The 18,578-nt window shown below is 34.0% G+C and overlaps 4 protein-coding genes across 4 annotated transcripts in view; 2 read left to right on the top strand and 2 right to left on the bottom strand.

The window, feature by feature from the left end:
• Window positions 1-18,578, bottom strand: part of LOC129791558 (trifunctional purine biosynthetic protein adenosine-3) — a 1,078,967-nt gene that overhangs the window by 950,885 nt on the left and 109,504 nt on the right. The window lies entirely within an intron of this gene.
• LOC129791629 (coenzyme Q-binding protein COQ10, mitochondrial) lies at window positions 31-986 on the top strand. Its single transcript, XM_055829869.1, has 3 exons — window positions 31-236; window positions 303-389; window positions 455-986. The coding sequence occupies exons 1-3, from the start codon at window positions 106-108 to the stop codon at window positions 906-908; spliced, it is 672 nt and encodes a 223-aa protein (XP_055685844.1). The 5' UTR covers window positions 31-105; the 3' UTR covers window positions 909-986.
• LOC129791631 (peptidyl-prolyl cis-trans isomerase H) lies at window positions 931-1,734 on the bottom strand. Its single transcript, XM_055829871.1, has 2 exons — window positions 1,537-1,734; window positions 931-1,470 (listed from the first exon to the last, which is right to left on the bottom strand). Exons 1-2 carry the CDS (start codon window positions 1,618-1,620, stop codon window positions 997-999), a joined length of 558 nt encoding a protein of 185 aa, XP_055685846.1. The 5' UTR covers window positions 1,621-1,734; the 3' UTR covers window positions 931-996.
• LOC129791634 (ribonuclease P protein subunit p25) overlaps window positions 1,777-18,578 on the top strand; it is a 32,555-nt gene continuing 15,753 nt past the window's right edge. Inside the window, exon 1 of the mRNA XM_055829886.1 lies at window positions 1,777-1,837. The gene's annotated coding sequence lies outside the window, so the exon portion shown is untranslated. The remainder of the gene's footprint in view (window positions 1,838-18,578) is intronic.

The raw sequence follows: 18,578 nt of genomic DNA, 5'->3' as shown, positions 1-18,578 counted from the left end.
GCAGATTTTCCTCCTAATGTAAACACGAACACCTTCAACAGCTGATTTTGACAGCATGTGGAAGAAGAAGAAAAGTTTATTTTTTCTCAAATGATATTATTTTGAATGAATTTTTACTCTTTTTCATCATTTTTGACTCCAATAAAAGTTAGTGGGATGTTGGGCAGGACCGGAAACATGTTGAGGAGTGTCAGAGGTATCTCTGGATTGGAGAATTTGGCTAAATCAAACAATGAGTACGCAGAAATATTATTATTTGTCTGACCTTCACCTAAAAAAAATGTATTTCATGATCATTTCAGGGGTTTCCTACCCATTTCCCGGAGGTATTTCATCTTCAGCACAATAGCCAATAAGAGGAAGGTCTATGAGAAGAAGAAACTCGTTGGGTAGGTCCTTGGCAATTTCTCTGGGCATTAATTGGAAGCATTTTAAGGGATTTTTCTTCACGCAGTTACTCGGATGAGCAAATGTTCAGCGTTGTGTCGGACGTGGAGAATTACCAGAACTTCCTGCCTTGGTGCAAAAAATCTCACGTTTATGGGAAGCGCGAGAACTTCCTGAAAGGCGACCTGATTATTGGATTTCCTCCCTTGAGTGAGAAATACACCTCAAATGTGACAATGACGAAACCAAACTACATCAAGGCAGAATGCGTGGATGGGAAGCTCTTCAGCTACTTCCTGACCATCTGGCGCTTCAGTCGTGGCCTAAAGGATATCCCGCAGTCGTGTGTGATTGACATTCATGTGGCGTTTGAATTTAAATCAGCCATTTACTCACAATTCTCCCACATTTTCTTCGACCAAGTTGTCCGGCAGATGGAGGATGCCTTTATCCGGGAAGCCCAATGCCGATACGGTCGTCCTGCAATCCAAAGTCACGTTCTGGGTCACAGGAGCTCCTGACCAAACCATTAAACTCTCTAGATAATTGTTTATATTATTTATTAGCATGATAAATCAATGGAAATTGTGAAAAAAAAACTCTTCTTCTCTACATTTGTCCACACTGGGATATCGTGACGGGGAGTTTAGGCTTATTGTTCGGTCCCGTGGGGACATTCTCAATCTTCCGCATTATCAGCAAACCATCAAGCACCCTTCCGAAAACAACGTGCTTATTGTCCAGGAAGTTGCATTTGGCGCAGGTGATGAAAAACTGGCATCCGTTTGTGTCTTTTCCTGAGTTTGCCATCGACAGGAGACCCGGAGCATCGTGCTTCAGGACGAAATTTTCATCTGAGAATGTTCCCCCGTAGATACTCATCACACCTGTCCCATCTCCATTCACAAAATCTCCCCCCTGAATCATGAAATCCTTGATAACTCGATGGAAATTGGCCCCTTTGAACCCCAGAGGGACACCATCTTTCTCCTTTTTGTACTCTCCCGTGCAGAATTGACGGAAATTCTCTGCTGTCTTGGGAACAACATCTGCGTACAGCTCAAAAATCATCCGGCCAATTTCCTGAAAGAATAAATCACACCAATTCAATCCTCCCGGACACGAAATAACCTCACTTTTTACACTCACCGTTGTGCCTACGGAAACATCGAAGAAAACCACAGGATTGTTGGGATTTCTCAGCTGAGACTGAATCTGCTGCCACGTCGGCATTATTTAAAAGCAATCTTGGCACAAAATAATCCTAAAAACAGCTGGAAAAGGTTCAGGAAAACGACAAAGCCGCGTATTGTTTGTAAACAAACCAACCAAAATAACTTCATCTTCTCTTTATCGATTCTAGCGCCCCTGGAGAATTCTAAAGGAACTTATTTAGTTGTGTTTACATTTTGTAGTGTTTTGGTTTTCCGGAGTTTTCCCACAATATTTGGTGAGTTTTGCACAATTTTTTAGAATATTATTGTAATCAATGAATGAAAGATCAATTGCAAATTCGTGGAATTATGAATTATTTACTATTTCATTGATTTATTTGCATTGTTTATGAATGGAATTTCATAACCTAAAAATATCACGTGTTTCCGCCAAAACGTTGCGACAAAAGTTTAAGAAATTAAGAATAATACATCTGAATTTTCTTCAACTCAATTTGTGTGATTAAAGCTCAGTAAAAAATGTAGAATTCATGAGAATTATTACAAAATTAACTTACCCAAAATTTCCATTTGTTAATTGAAATCCGCAATTCACAGAGCTTAGAGAAAATTCAAAATGGCTGCCAGTTTCTCGTTAAAGGTTTGAATATCTCCGGCGTTACTTGATCGATTTTGATCAATCTTTTTAATTTCGAAAAATCAAAAGATGTTTATTTAATTAATATTGAAAAAAAAACATTTTTTAGCCATATATTATTTTTAATTAACAGAATACTGATATTTTATTTGAAATACAATATTATTACATTAAGAAGTTTAACATAATTTTTCATCTGATACAAATTTACTCAAAAATACATAAAAGCATTTTCTTCAATAACTTATTCTTCTATACACATTTTTTTTATTAAATGTCATGAGCACAAAAATTAAAAAAAATAATACTTTGTATAAAAATAATTATAATTATATAAAAATAATTTCTTATGTGGTACAGGAGGAACGATGAACGGTCATGATAAAATAAATAAAATAAAAATTACGTTCAAAAGGAGGATAATTTGTATGGAAATGGTCGTGAACATTTGCTGGCATTTCACTCCCTAAACTTAATAATTCGTTTATCCTTGAAGAAAAAAAATGCGGGGAAAAAGGAAAATGTATAAAAATGAATTTTGATGCAATAGTTGTTTTTTTTAGTTACTAACTTCGTCCGTACTATCTGTTTCTGCATATTTCGTCTCTAAATTCTTCCGTGTTGCCTTCTGCAAACTCTTGAGAATGTCGTCTGTTTCGAGCACAATAATTGGCGTACAACCATCCGGAAGGTTTGATCTAAAAAAAATAAGAAAAAAGAAAAATTCGTTAGAAGATCGTTAGGGGAAAAAAATGAAAAACGTTAGAAACTTACATGCTGGATTGCCTTTGATAGATCTCCCGGGAGACACTGCGTGTGAAGGAGAATCTGGCGGAATCTTTCCTCGTGAGCTTCTTGTGTGGCTTCTTGGGAGCAATGGGGACGGGTTTCTCAATATGCTCAGCTTCGCAGACTTCTTCGGCGAATGCTTTAATCTCCTGCCATGCGTAATCTGTGGATTTTTCGTTGTACCCACAAGAAAAATACAAATTACCATTGAATAATTTTAGTCAAATATTTATGCAGAGCAAAAAGTGTCTTCGCAAGAGACTGAGAACAAATAGAGGTGTGATTTTTACGAAAGATAGGTAATACCGCGGTTGTTAGAATATCCGCAACTGACCCCTTGAACTGTTGTGAGCAACAAGCGTGAATTAATGAGGTTTTCTTTTTACTCGTGAAAATAGGAGTAAATACGGAGAATTCTTTTGAATAGCCCATTGAAGCGATTTGTATGACTAAATTTTGTTACGTTATTTTGGAAATTTTCCAGTAGGTATGTGTGGAAAAATACTCTGCAGAGTTCGCGGGTCTTTGACTTTGTTAATTTTTATTTTTAACATTTATTTGAATAAAAATAACTATTTTTTCTAAGTCCTTAACGTCCGCTATTTAAATTGTCTCAAGTTTTGTTTCTTTCACTACGTGGTATAATGGTCAAGGGCGTAGTGGTTACATTACAACATGCTCAGGTTCGAATCCTACACAATCACTAAACTTTTTTCTTTAATTGAATTTCCAATAAAGACCTCTCTATTAACTTTTTAAATTTAACGAAAAAAAAAGAATCTAATTAAGGAAGTTCTAGACTTACCTATATGTTCCTCCTTGGCATGTTCGTAGGTGACGCAAAAGCGTATGGCATACTTTCCCCTCACTAATGCCGGGGTCATGTGAAACTTCCCAGAATGATTAATGCGTGCCAGGAGATCTCGATTAATTGAATCCGATTGTCTAAGACGGAAACAAACAAGTCCAAGATGAACGTCATTTCGTACTTCGAAACGTTCATCGGCTCGCACGAGTTGCTCAAAACGCTTTGCCAGAGCTATGTGATTGCGAATGTAGGCCTGTAGTCCCTGAATGCCGTAGGATCGGAAAACGAACCAGAGTTTCAGGGAACGGAAGCGTCTACTCAGGGGGATTCCGTAGTGACGGTAGTCAATGGCACTGGCGTGCTCGTGCTGAAGGTAGAGCGGATTGACGGTCAGAGCAGTCTTTAGGGCCATTACATCGCGCACCCAGAGGGCTGATGCATCGAAATTTGTCAGTAGGAGTTTATTGGGGTTGGTATTGAAGGAGTCCGCGTACTCCATGCCTTCCTTGAATTGCCGCATTTCGGGTAAAATGAATGAATTCCCAGCATAGGCCCCGTCTACGTGGAACCAGATTGTTGAGTAATTCTGACAGACTTTTCCGATTTCTTTGAGATTGTCAAAAGCGCACGCTCCCGTTGTCCCAACCGTTGCAACCACAAAGAAGGGCGTTAGACCCTCCTTGAGATCCTTCTCAATTGCCGCCCGAAGGGTTTCCCCGCGGAAGGAGCCTCGACTATCTGTATCGAGGATACGTAGCTTAATAATGGCCATCTTGGCGGCCTTCTCAATGGAACTGTGTGCTTCCCGTGATGCGTATGCAACCAACTGCGGGAGGTAGACACTATCGTGGATTTCATAGTTGTCTCCCTTGAGCTCCTTGATGGCACGCGCTCGTGCGGAAATCATGCAAACCAGAGCACATTCCGATGCTGAACCCTGAATGGCTCCTCCTCCTTTACTCCCTGGGCTGTCGCTTATGAAGAATTCAGGCAAGTCTAGGGCTTTTGCATACCAATCCAGGACAATTGTTTCCAGTTCTGTTGAAGCTGGGCATGAGGCCTTAAATGGAAAAGAAGGATCATACTTTTTTACAAGATTTTTTAACCGTTTCCACTTGTATCTTTTATTTAAAATTTGGGTAAATTCAGGGAAAATCTTTGCGAATTTCTAGGATGTTCTTAAGATTAAAAAGTATTAGAAATTCAAATATTTTTTGTTAGGATCTGAGGTTGATTTAACAGAAGAATTGTTTGATTCAACTTACCCATGAAAATCCAATGGATCCAATTGCACTGCTGAGAACATCACCAAGAATAGAAGGATAGGAATTTCCCGAAGGGAAGTACGCGAAGAAATATGGATGATTCCAATGAACAACACCTGGCATTATTTTGCTCTCAATATCCGCAAGAATTGTGTTGAAATCTTCACCTTTCTGTGGTGCTTCGGCTGTTTGAAAAAAAAAAAAGAAACTTTTCTTAACGAAAATTTTCCACTTGAAACATCCAAATATTTATTCACTATTCACGAAAAAACTATACATATATCTAGAGATTTTATTGGATTTCACGTGCGTGGTGATAAGTTGTCTTGATTGCTTTTTACTCGTTCTTTTTTTTCTAAATCACCCACTGCTAAGGCGATGAAAATTCTATTTATTTTTCCTTAACTTCTTTTCAGTGCTTCTACTCAATAAATGTTACTCATCGCCAAGTTGAACTTCACACTCAATCTACAACTAAACATTTTGTTCTTTTGTAATTCTTTTTTGTTGTGTATACGTTCGGGGGAGTACACGAATTTTCCTAATTATCCCAATAGTCTTGAGAGATATTTTTGTACCATTTGGCAATTTTCAAATGTGCGGAGGTGCAAAAGTTTTCGGTTTTTCCGGATTTAGCTTATAAGGAGATTTTTGAGGAATTATTTCTTTTAAGTGATAAATTATTTTTATTATTGAGGATTTTTCGCTTGTTTTGGAGTATTAGGAAAGACTTCTTTTGGCTTTAAATATTTAAGACTTTTTATTAAATTCTTTTTGTTTGAGAAAAATAAGAAAGTTTAATTGAAAAGTACGTTGAAGTCCTTAAGTTTTGTAGCTTGACAAATTCATGAATTTCTCATGATTGTTTGAAAAGATAGAGTCAGGCTGAAATATTAATATTTCAATTTGAAGAATAATTCTTTTAAGCAACTTTATCAAAATAATTTTGTTTTGTTTTTTTTTTATATTCTATGATTATTCCTTTTCACGTTAGGAAGAATTCGAAAAATAATTTATTAACATTGCCAAAGAATTAAAAACTCTTCTAAATTCTATTATTTCTTCCACAATTTTTCTTTTTTTTTTTTAATTTCCTAAGAGCCTATGTGTGACATGAACTTGCTAGGAGTTCAGAAAATTTATCAAAACGACAGAGGAATGCAAATAAAACCAAATCTTTTAAATTACAAGTTAAATCTAATAAAAGGTCGGGACTTAAACTCAAGCTTAAACTCCTTTGGAGAAAATGCACAACTTTCATCATTTTTGGGAAGGTTTTGCTTTATTCTTAAGCTCAATCTTAACTCTTTAAAAGAATATTTTGTCTAACACGAATTTCTTTAAAAAAACAAATAGAATCTAGAATCACTCACTAGCTTTAAAAATATTCACGTTTTCTGCAAACGTTAAGAATTATCAAAAGAATTTAATGTTTTTTTTTATATTTTTTTAATTCATTTAATCTCAATTTTATTTACAAATTTAATTCTCGAAAAAAAAATTAATTTGCCTAAATTTTATTTTAAGGAAAAAAACTGATTTTTAAAAATTCTTTTTCCAATTCTTTCCATCCAATTTTTGGAAATTTTATTAAGAAGAAACTTTTGAACCTCCCTGAATCCTGCAAAATTTCCCATAACACTGGCATTTTATGTAAACTTTTGCAAAAGACTAATGTTTACAACACATTTCACAATTTTAGCTCAAAATATTGTTCCTGGCTTGTTCTTTGCACCTGAATCTTTGCACACGAATAATAAAAATATTCCATAACTTTAGACGAATATTATTTTCAATCTTATGCACGTCATGGGATTTTTCTCACTTACATGGAACTAATTCTTTGAGATATCCAGGATCAACTTTGGGTGCAACATCGCGTGTGTGAATATTTTCCATGTAATTGCAAATGTAGTCAACCATCTCTTTCCCGTATTTGTTAAAATCTTTCGTATCCATTTTTTTTAAATTTGTTTTATATCTCTTCTCGATATTGCAGAAATTTATTTAAATTTTTCTCTAAAATATTGCGAAATCCTTCTTTTATCTTCACACTGCTAATTGATATCGTTCCACTTGAGAAGTTGCTAATTGTCTCTTCACTTCAACTATTAAACACTTGTGTCACGAAATCTCACAAATTTTATTCCACATTTAACCGCACTTCTTTCAGTGAAAATGGAAGATTTTTTTTCTCTTATAAAATTTTCCAATGAAACTGAAGATCAACAATGTTTGAAACAAGTCGAAAAGCTCGCAAGTCGCGACGGAAGCATTTCTTACACTGAAGTGTAGTGAATGAGTACCGGCTCTTTTATATGTTCTCTGTGGGAATTGTACAATACAATTGGTAAGCAAGCATGTGTAGCATTAACACACCAATACTCAATGAGTTGTAGGTGCAGGAGAAAAAAAATCTTCTTGAAGCTTAAATATTTACACAGTGATACCTACTCTTTGGAGCTTTTTTGTGTACTTGTGTGTTGTGCTGAAGAGTGAGAAGAAGGAATTTATGATTTTGCATTTCATTTCGGAAATGATAGTGCAGTATTTTTTAAATTATTGAACACTCAAGTCACAGGATTGTTGAGATGAAGCTGGAGTTAAGTGGTTTGAGTCAGAATTTAATAGTCACGAAAGTTTGGTAAGATTGCCCGCAATTGCTCAAATTTTCTTTATATTTTTTCGATTTCTTTTTAAAAAAGAAATTCAAACATAAAATATTTTTGATTTGTGTTTTGGCTAAACGTGATAAGAATAATTCTAGAAAGAAATTGAAAGATCTAAACATTATTATTTTATGCTATTTGAGAGTACCTCATACATTCCAAAGAACTCACGTTGATGACAACAAAAGCTCTATGAAAAATGCAGGTACAAATACAAATGCAGAAAACATTGTCATGCTTCTGAATATCACGTTAATGGTTTGAGAAATTTTTAAGGGTAACACGTGCTTCATTCATATGTTTGTCTCTCTTCGCAATGTTTTAGCAAACAAGATTATTGCTTTAGATTATTTATAAACCTACATACCTATTTAAATTTAGATTAATACGGGGTGTTATCCACCTGACTGAAAAAAAGAAAAGAAAACAACTCACCTGGAGACAGCTATACAACACAATGAATTGATTGTGAATATTTGCCAAAATATTTACTACTTTATCATTCACTTATCACGCATGTTTTCAATTGAATGACAACATTGTATAAATAATATATATATGTATGTGAATTAAACATAAATTGGGCAGACATTGAGGGAGAAATTGCTTGATTCCATCAAAATTTTATCAAAAATTCAGCATAATAATTGCGTGAACACACCTGATATAAGCTTATAAAAGGTAATAATAAATTGTTTTAGCACAGAAGAATTTTCACGTGGTTTGATCAAGTTTACAAACTGTATTAGTCAGAAAGCATTCGCAGGGGTTAATCACTTATATCATTTTAGGCTATAATAGAAATGGTAAATATAAGTCAAGACAGATTGTACATATTGTTGCTTTTTGTTATGTTTATGATAAAAATGCTAATCAGTTTGAGATTTGTATTTTTATACCTATTTATTTGGTTAATGCAACTATTTTTAGCATTTATATTTTGACACTTTTAGAAAAAGTAAGTCAGGTGAAAATTAATAAAAATTCGTCTGTTCATTCACACTCTATTCATTCTATTCAAATAAATCTTGCAACGATGAATCACATTGTAGAATAAAATTTAATTCAAATAACTCTTCTAAATTATTTGGGAGTGCTATATAAATGAATAAGAAAAAGAATCGTAAATTCGATGAAGAGTCCCTCTTTAAATGTTTCAAAACATTTACGACAATGTTTCGTGTAGAAACAAACTTTTATAAAACATTTTTATTAAAAAAACATTTAAAGCAACTAGTGTACAATTTGTCCCATTAAATGTTTCAGAATATTCGTGGAAATGTTTTGTAAATGAGTTTGTTTCTACACGAAACATTGTCGCAAATGTTTTGAAACATTTAAAGGGATAAAATAAACAATGGTCGCTCACATTTTTTGCATTTCGAGAAAAATCTTTGCCGGTCTTTTTCTATGTGGTTCTAGTGGAAAAATGGAAAGTTTTACGGCCTTTTTACTCTTTTATTGAACAGACTGTTAATTCCTCACACTTTCGCTTTTTTTATAGCTTACCTCAATTTTTTATTACATTTTTGATCAAATTAAATTTTCTAAATTAAACTAAAACTCTACTTGATTCTAGAAATTTATTTAAGAAAACATTAAGGATTTACTTAGAAGACCTAGAACGCCTAGAACCTTAAAAAAACATTTTCTTCTCTTCCTTATTAACCCCTTTTAACTTTAATAAATCACGACATTTGTAATTGGGCTGTTGAGTAAATAGAATTCAACCCATTTTGAGTTCGATTAGGCCTTTCAAGTGTGCGGTATCAGAATATTATTAAATCAGTTTCAAGGTGTGACAATCGCACATCAAAGAAACACCTCCAAAAGACGAAAAAGAACGATAAAGAATCAGATGATCGTTTGTGCGTCGACAAATTCCCCAAAATGAAGATGTCCCGCAGTGACGCAATAATGCACAAATATATTAAAAATTTTATGATTCTCCATACAGAATTTTCTTTCGTAACTGCTAATAAAACTATGATTACATTTTCCGGTTATTTAACCTGCGAAGAATTCTTTGCTAAATAGTCGTCAAATTTTTTTTCTCCCAAATTTTGCTCATTTGATTTTTTTTAGCTGTGGTTTTCTGGACAAATTTACAAAATAAACGACAAATTGCGATCAATTTTTGTTGAGGTAAAAAAAAACTCCCATTTTGCGTGTGAGCTTAAGTGTGAAAATTGCCTAAAACGTGTGAAATAATTCACGGGATGGATCATTGCAGTACGGAATATGCTTTTTTTTTTCTATTGTGCGGTGAAATCTCCCCGATATTGCTTCATGTCAAACCGTGGGTGCTCGATAGTTTTTGGCACATACAATTATGATTTTTATGGACAGCAGGATGTTTGTGATGATCTCGTGATTTTTGTCTTTTGTCGCCATTTACTCTCACATCGCACAAAACGACGTAACTAATTTTAATTTTGGTCTAATAAAACAACTGTCGATTGCGTGAGATATCTTTTTGATCGCAACATCAAAATTAGAACATATTGAGAGCATAGCAGACAATCCCTGATGAGCTATTTTCAATTCTTACTTTTCATCCCACATTGTTGTAATTTCGTGGAAATGTCGCAGCTTCGGGTAAAAAGTCCATCAATCTGTACTTGTATGCTTTATTTTTAAAACTGAATGATCTTTCATTCAATAGAGTTAATAAAGAATTTTTCATGACGTTTGCATTTGAGAATTTTTGGTGTTTATTTTTCTTTGAGATTCTCCCTCATCGATAATTCATTCAGGTGAATGCAAAAAATTGCAGGGTTATTCATGAGAATTGCTTAAAAGAAAAGCTCTCGATTTAATTCAGATTTTGCTTTTAAACTTACATGGAAAGGAGTTTATTCGTTTCAATATGGGTCATAGCGTCATTCAAAGAAACAATCGGATTAAGTAAAATCTTGTTAAGAATCAAAGCATTAAAGAAATCGTTTAGAAAAACTAACACGAAAGATCATCTGAGGAAAAACTGTAAAAAATTATTTAAAAATTCAAATAATGACGTCATAATCTGAGTTTTTGTGTATTTAAATATGAAGCATTCATATTAATGTTTCTTTGGTGCTTCATGCAAAGAGAGTGAAAAATCTTGCATAAAATAAATTTAAAAAAATTGGTTGTTTTTTCACTAATTTATATGCATGAAGCACCATAGAAACATTAATATGAATGCTTCATGTTTTAAAGACACATAAAACTCAGTTAAGACTTCATTATTTGAATTTTTTAAATAAATCTTTACCTTTTTTTCCCAGATGATCTTATGTGTTAGTTTTGCTAGGCAATTTCTTTAATGCTTTGATTCTTTACATGACGTCATTGATGCAATTTTAGGCTAAGAACAAATATTTTTTTAATTTTTTGAATTGTTTTTTGTTTACGAATGTCTCGATTATTTCCTCGAATTAAATCATGATCCATGTAACGATGAATAAACTCCTTTGAATTTAAAAAATTAAAATATTAATATTTACTTTTCTTGCCACATAAAGTTGTTAAATTTATGTTGTGAATAAGTCTGTTGCAACATTTGGAGGAGTTTAGAAATTTCTTAACATTTTTCTTTCGTGTTAATTTAAATTGATTCACAGCGGGAAGGAAGTAATCTCAATTGAGATCGCAATTAATTCATTGGAAATCGTTTGTTAATCTTCAAATTTATTGTCTTTATGTGTCTGTGGATTGTTTTATGTTTAAACATGAGGGTAAATCCAATGAGATAAAAGCAACTTTTTATTCACTTTCTTACTCGATCCATCCGGGTTTATTAAGCAAGATAAATTCGCAGAGCTTTTTATGCTCTAAATCGGCAGTATTTAATTAATTTAAGAAGTTATTCTAAAGAACGCGAGAAAGTCAAAAAATCGTCTCGAAAAACAATAAATAAATAAATTTTCAACCTAAATTCTTCAATTTATTAATTTAAAATAAAATTTTAAATATTTTACTCAAATAAATTCCAAATAATTCCATTTCCCACGAATAGCTTAGAACGACGACGGGAAACCCCTTGAGGAGAATTTCTGTGGAAAATTCATCTTTAGAGATTCTTATCATCAATTACTTCATTGCTCAATTGGCGCTATTGTGATAATTTGTCGTCACTGTTTATTCATTGTTTAGCACATGGTGATAAAAGGTGTGTGACATGATGCAGTTGGAATAATTGTGGAGTTAGTCAATAAGCAGAGGGTGCCGAATGATGTCATTTGAGTCACCCTGAAGGGCTTCTGCCTAAACATCGCCATTCCATCCAACAGTCCCGCCTGTTTGGAAGGCAATCAATGAATCAATAATGCGAAATTCTTCTTCTGTTCAGAGGTCAATTTACTCCAAACGATTACGCCATTCGCCTTCCCGCACACGGGGCTTCCTCAACAGCCTCAACAGCTGACAAAATTGCTCAATACTTCTTCTTAGAGAATCTTCTTTTTATAAATTTATTTTGTAGAAAATTTTCGTTCAAAAAAATTCAAATAAATATAATTTGAGATAAAAGAATTTTGACCCAATTTCCCTGTAAATAAATGAGAAGAGGAGCTTTTTGAGAATTGAGCACAGAGCTTAATTGGATTTTCCTAATCCACTCTGGCTGTGTGTGGAAAGCAAGTCAAAGTCCATAAACTGTTAAGTAAACTTGCAAATGATGTAAAATGTGCAAAATACTGTGTAAATTTTCAACAACATTCATTTAGAATGCAGGGTTTCCTCTTGTGCGAAAATCATGAGTTGCAAAGTTTACCAAGCGTGATCATCATTCATTGTTCACAAAGAAGAATTATTCCGTTGTCCGTCGTCTCCAACAAGATCAAATGAGGAGAAAAATCTACCATGTTCCCATTTTTGGTAACTTCCTGGCCAGGCGTCGTTGAAATTTCCCCCAAAGTTGAGGTAGGAATCTCAACACAGAGCGTGGTGAAGCTAAAATAAATTCTTTTCTTCACGCAGAGTGACGCAATTGCCGTGCGATTTCTCAATGAACTCTTTTTTAATCGATTCAAGGCGGAACCAATTCAATAAAAAGATCATTTTAGCTGTGATTCTTTCGAAGAAAAGAATAGCACAGCTTCTGTGTACCACCTAAAATGCAATGTTGTCCGATCGGGCTCAAACTTGGTATGAGCACGAATTAGGGTCCCCACATTCCAAAAAACGTATGCTCCAAAAAAATGTTCCGGCCGTCCGTCCGTCCGTCCGTCCGGCCGGCCGGCCGTCCGTCCGGCCGTGGTATAAAGCTCAATTGCAAGAGAACGGTAATAGATAGAGACTTGCGGTAAACGGCAAAGTTTAAATATCGACCGGAAGACATCCGATTATGAAGTCAAATCCAACCCCCCACCCCTACGTCCGCCATTTTAGAACACCCCCTATTTTTGTTTTCGCTATATCTCAGCCCCTGTAATAGCAAAACATATGAAATTTTGATATGTTGTAGGGGCCACAAAGAGCTTTCCAACGATACCTCATTTTCAAAAATCGGTCAAGCGGTTTAGCCTATATGGCTGTCACAAATTTTCATCGAAAATCGGTCATAACTCGAGAACGGCTTGACCGATTTTGACCAACTCGGGCTCAAATGAAAGCTCTCAACAAACCCTACAACTCTCTAAAACATCCAAAGTTTAAAAAGTGCCCGCTAGGGGGCCAAAAATCAAAAACAAAATTTTCGATTACTTTTCGATGAATATCTCGAAAACTGTACGATAGATTTTGATGAAATTTTAGTATGTTGTAGCTGACTATATTATCTAGCTCCATGCCAAAAATGAAGAAAATCTATGTCGCCGTTCCTGAGATCTAGCTCTCTAAAGTTAGCATTAAATATCTCGGGTTCTGCTGGTCCGATTTTGATCAACTCAAGTGCAAATAAAAGGTTTCATGAAACCCTACAAATGTCTAAAATATTGCAACTTCGAGGAATGATCGCAAGAAGCGCTAAAATCAAAATCAAAACTTTCGAAAATTTCGAACTCGAATTTTTTGAAAACTAGATCATAAATTTCGATTAAAGTTTAGTATGTTATAATTGAGGTCAAGACCTTTCCAACGATGGGTCATTCAAGAAAATCTATCAAGCCGTTTCGGGGATATAGCGTTCTAAAGTTAGCATATAATATTTTGGGCTCTACTAATCTGATTTTGAGCAGATCTTTATTATGTGAGGTTTTGTAAATGAATGTTGAAATTTTAAATATATATAAGTGTATGAACAAATAGTGGAATATATAGGAATCCTGCGCTCCGCGAAGCGGGGCGCCTTATATATACATATATAAGTATATAATACATGAAAATATAAAGTAGTATTGAAAGCTTTTGGCGCCCCGCGAAGCGGGGCGCTTTATATATACATATAAAGCATATGAATATAAATGTAAAGTAAAATATAACGGTAAAATATATATAGCTGCATGGTACAGATTAAGTAGAAAAGGGAATGTACATGGTAAGTTTCACTTACGGGCTGTGATTCTTCCTTCAGAAGTCAGTCTAAGTATGATATTTTATGAAGATTGAGGTGAAATGTGGCAGAAAGTTCAAATGTGTCATAAATTGAGGGTGCAAACTCTGGGGAAGGATGACTCGCGCCAGGAATCACAGCCAATGCGCGAGTTAGCCTTCCCCAGAGTTTGCCACCCTCAATTTATGACACATTTGAACTTTCTGCCACATTTCACCTCAATCTTCATAAAATATCATACTTAGACTGACTTCTGAAGGAAGAATCACAGCCCGTAAGTGAAACTTACCAGTATTTTTTATATTAGAGCTGCGAAGAACATTTAGGCACTTTAATACTGAGAAAATAGAATTGAGAACTTCCCCCGATGAGTATTCGTAATAGGATGAATAGAACAGTAAAATGTAAGAATTTATTTCTTCCCAAAGAAATTTTGGTTTAAGAATGAAATGAATTTCTCGGAAAAGTAGAGGAATGTTGGGTAAGAAGTAACAAAAATTCTACTTTTTTCTTTGTGAAAACGATAAAAGGTATTTTATCGATTTTTCTTACATAAGATATCCTTATTGAGTTTTCATCAGAAATATTAAATGATTAATTAAGCAATAGGTGCTTCATATTATACTTTTAACCCTTTAAAGGCCAAGGCTTAGGTATTAACGTATTTAAAGGGGAAATTGAATCGTTGAGTAACACTAAAGTTTTACCTATTAAATTACCAAAAAATACTCTCTTTTTCAGTTTTCTTTTACTGAAATCTGTTGGAAAAATCCAGAAAATTAAAAAAAATGTACACAATGACGTCACCACTGTGTTTCATCTCTGTTTCAACGCATGAAGTTTTCACGCTGATGTTTCAACGGAGAGTTTTGAAAGTGTGTTTTCAATCGTAAGGTGTTTCTCCGCATTTTCATACAAATTTCTTTTAACTTTTCCTAGTTAATCCTAATGTAATACATATATCAGGTTTGATTAACAATTAATTTATTTTTTGATCTCACATAAAATTAAATATGTCTTTGTTTATTTTTTTTATCGACTGTTGTCATGCATTCCTGTAGCTGTTTATACATATTAGGGGACGCTAAAGTACTCCCACTTAGCACTTCAAAGGTTAAAAGCAATAATAACTTTGAAGTAGGTACTATATAAAATGGAAAATCCTCCTTTTTTGTCACAGTAAGAACAAAATGTTTCTTCAAAATAAAATATTCCTACTCATTCTAGTTGAAACAATTGTTCACGAAAATTGTGCAATTATATTAAGAGGCACCTGTCCGGATCCAGAAAATTCTTATCCTGACAAAAATTGCACTGAAATGTCTTTGAGGAAGCAAATGAAAGTGTTTCAAATTCTCTATCACATTCCAGCGAGTAATGAAACTTTCAACTATTACGTAAATCCGTGCAGTGATTTAGGATATCTAACGATTCGGTTTAGTTGCTTTGGTAATTCCCTAGACCAGGATCCATATATTCAGTTATTTATAAATTTTCAGTGCGACTCTGACTTATTTAAAGAGAATTGCAATAGACAGCAAGTGATATCAAAGTACAATGAACCTCTCCAAAAAACGCTTGTATTCCGTAAAGAAGAATGCTCTAATTATTGGCTAGATATGAAAGTTTATTTAGAATCCGTAGAAGGTCCAATGTTGCTCTGGGGTTGTCGTCAACTATCGTCAGATGTTCATGAAATTGGAGCTTGGATTATTGCTCATACCTCCGTATTTGAGCAATACCGAAATCAATCTTCATTTTACTTGAAAAAATATGCAGAAAGAATTAATGTTTCCGTCAGTGATTTCATCTTGAATGGATTTCCTCAGAGAAACAGCAGTGAAGAAGAGTGCATTTGGAATAAATGCAACAATTATATCCAACATCTTATCGAGATTAATCCTCAAAAAGAAGGAACTCACAAATCAAAAATATATTATTTCGTTTTCGGTGTGGGCCTAGCTGTAACCGTACTAGGTTGTCTTGTGTTTTTTGTTCGGAAAAGAAATAATTGTTGCTCATCTCAAATTCAACCTCAAGAGAATTACTAAAGGAAATAATTTTGTAATGGAATTATAGCTCTGTGTATTTTACGTATTTTATGAATATTTGTATTGAATTTGTACTATCCTCAAAGAAATGAATAAATTTTACGCTAATTTATAATTGAAATATTTTCTTCTGGTGTATTTATCGACTGTAAAAGAAGACTCTTAACCCGGATCTGTCCAGGATGTTTTGGGCATATTCATAAAGATCTGACTTCGTTATATTCTCAATTTTAGCTGTGTTTCTTTCAGACATATTAATTAATATTTAATTAAATTAAATTAAATTAAATATGCTCTTACAAAATTATTACACTGAAAGAAACACAGCTCACATAAGCTTGATCAATTTATCAGTATACATTATTACATATAATATAACTTAAGAAACATCAAAAATGATTAATTGGGCAATAGGTGCTTTATATAAAAAGGAAAATCTTCCTTCTTGTCACAGAAAGAGCAAAATGTTCCTAAAGAATAAACTATATCTACTCGTTCTTATTGCTGCTATTGCACAGGAATATTGTGCAATAATATTAAATGGCACCTGTCCGGATCCAAAAGATTCTCAACCTGATAGAAATTGCACAGAAATGTCTTTGGGGGAGCAATTGAAAGTGTTTCAAATTCTCTATCACATTCCAACAACTAATGAAAGTTTCAATTATTACGTAAATCCTTGCAGTGATTTAGGATATCTAACGATTCGGTTTAATTGCTATATGGAATCTTGGGACAAGGCTCAGTTTGTTCAATTACTCGTAAACTTTCAGTGTGACTCTTTATTCAATCAGATATGCGATAAACTGCAAGTGATACTCAAGTACAATGAACCTCTTCAAAATAGGCTTGTATTCCGTAATAACGAATGTTCTAACTATTGGCTAGATATGAAAGTTTATTTTGAATCCGTAGAAGATCCAATGTTGCTCTGGGGTTGTCGTCAACTATCGTCAGACGTTTATGAACTTGGAGCTTGGATTATTGCTCAAACCTCCGTGTTTGAGGAATACCGAAATCAAACTCCATCCTATTTGGAAGGATATGCAGAAAGAATTAATGTTTCTGTCAATGATTTCATCTTCAATGGATTCCCCCAGAGAGACAGCAGTGAAGTTGAGTGCATTTGGAATAAATGCAACGGACATTTCCAATATCTTATCGAGATTAATCCTCAAAAAGAAGGAGCTAATAATTCCAAAATATATTACTTCGTTTTCGGTATAGCCCTAATTGTTAACGTGCTAGGTTGTCTTGTGTTTTTTGTGCCCAAGAGAAATAATTGTGTTTCATTCCAAATCCACCGTCAAGCAATTCGGGAGTGATATTTTATTTTGATGAATTTTCTTGCATTTCTGAATGTTTGTATTAAATAAATCTTTGTATTATCCTCAGTGAAATGAATAAATTTCATGCTAATTTATAATTGAAATATTTTCTTTTTATCGATTGTTAAAGAAGACTCTTAACCTTTATCTGTTCAGTATTTTTTTGGGAATCTTTTTAAAGAAGTCAATGTCGGGTTAAGTAATCTTCCAACTTTAAAAAAGACAACCGTTCTTACAATCTTCTCCAATTGCGATCTGAATCGAAACAATTTCTCATACTATTTAGTTGGAATATTTTGAAGATCAACCAAAGGTTAATTCTCCACAAAGATCAAGTTAAATCCAATATTTACATTAAAGCAAAAACATCTATTTTTTGCCACACGGTCGTCCAACAAGTTTGATTGTTGTTTAAAGCATAATTTCATCATTTGCGACAATCGCCCCAAAGTAACGAATTTTTTTTTCTATTTATTAAAATGAGCAAATTAGCCAATTGAAGGCTTTGTATCCGGACGTCTTGTTCACGAAGCTGCCGAAAGAATGAATGGAGAAGGTGCAAAAAAAAGTAGTTGTAAGCACGTGGTTGGCGTCACTCTTTGTGAATTTTCAAATAAAATCAATTACAAGCAAAATATTGCGTCACTTCATGCCTAAATAAATTCAGATGGATTTAGATCTGAGAAGTCGATCAAATTGCAGCGATTTGCGGTGGTTTCTTGGGGCTCATTGGCAATAAATTGAAGCAGGAAGTCAAGTTCTTGGCCAAGTGGCTTTTTACGGCGCGGATTTAAATTATTTTTGAGAGATTAGAAATTCGGTACGTACACACAGTACTTTGACCGAGGTAGACACCGGATTTCGTCAGATGATGATTAATCGCACACCAGGTGGTGGTCCAACACATTCTTTGAGACGTCAGGAGAAAATTCTTCCATATAAAGTTTGTGTATGAAATGATTTTAGCGTGATGAATTGAAGTCACAACGTGAAA

Source organism: Lutzomyia longipalpis, chromosome 3 (assembly GCF_024334085.1).
Source record: "Lutzomyia longipalpis isolate SR_M1_2022 chromosome 3, ASM2433408v1".
Classification (NCBI taxonomy): Eukaryota; Metazoa; Arthropoda; class Insecta; order Diptera; family Psychodidae; genus Lutzomyia; species Lutzomyia longipalpis.
This window is presented reverse-complemented; position numbering and strand designations above follow the sequence as displayed.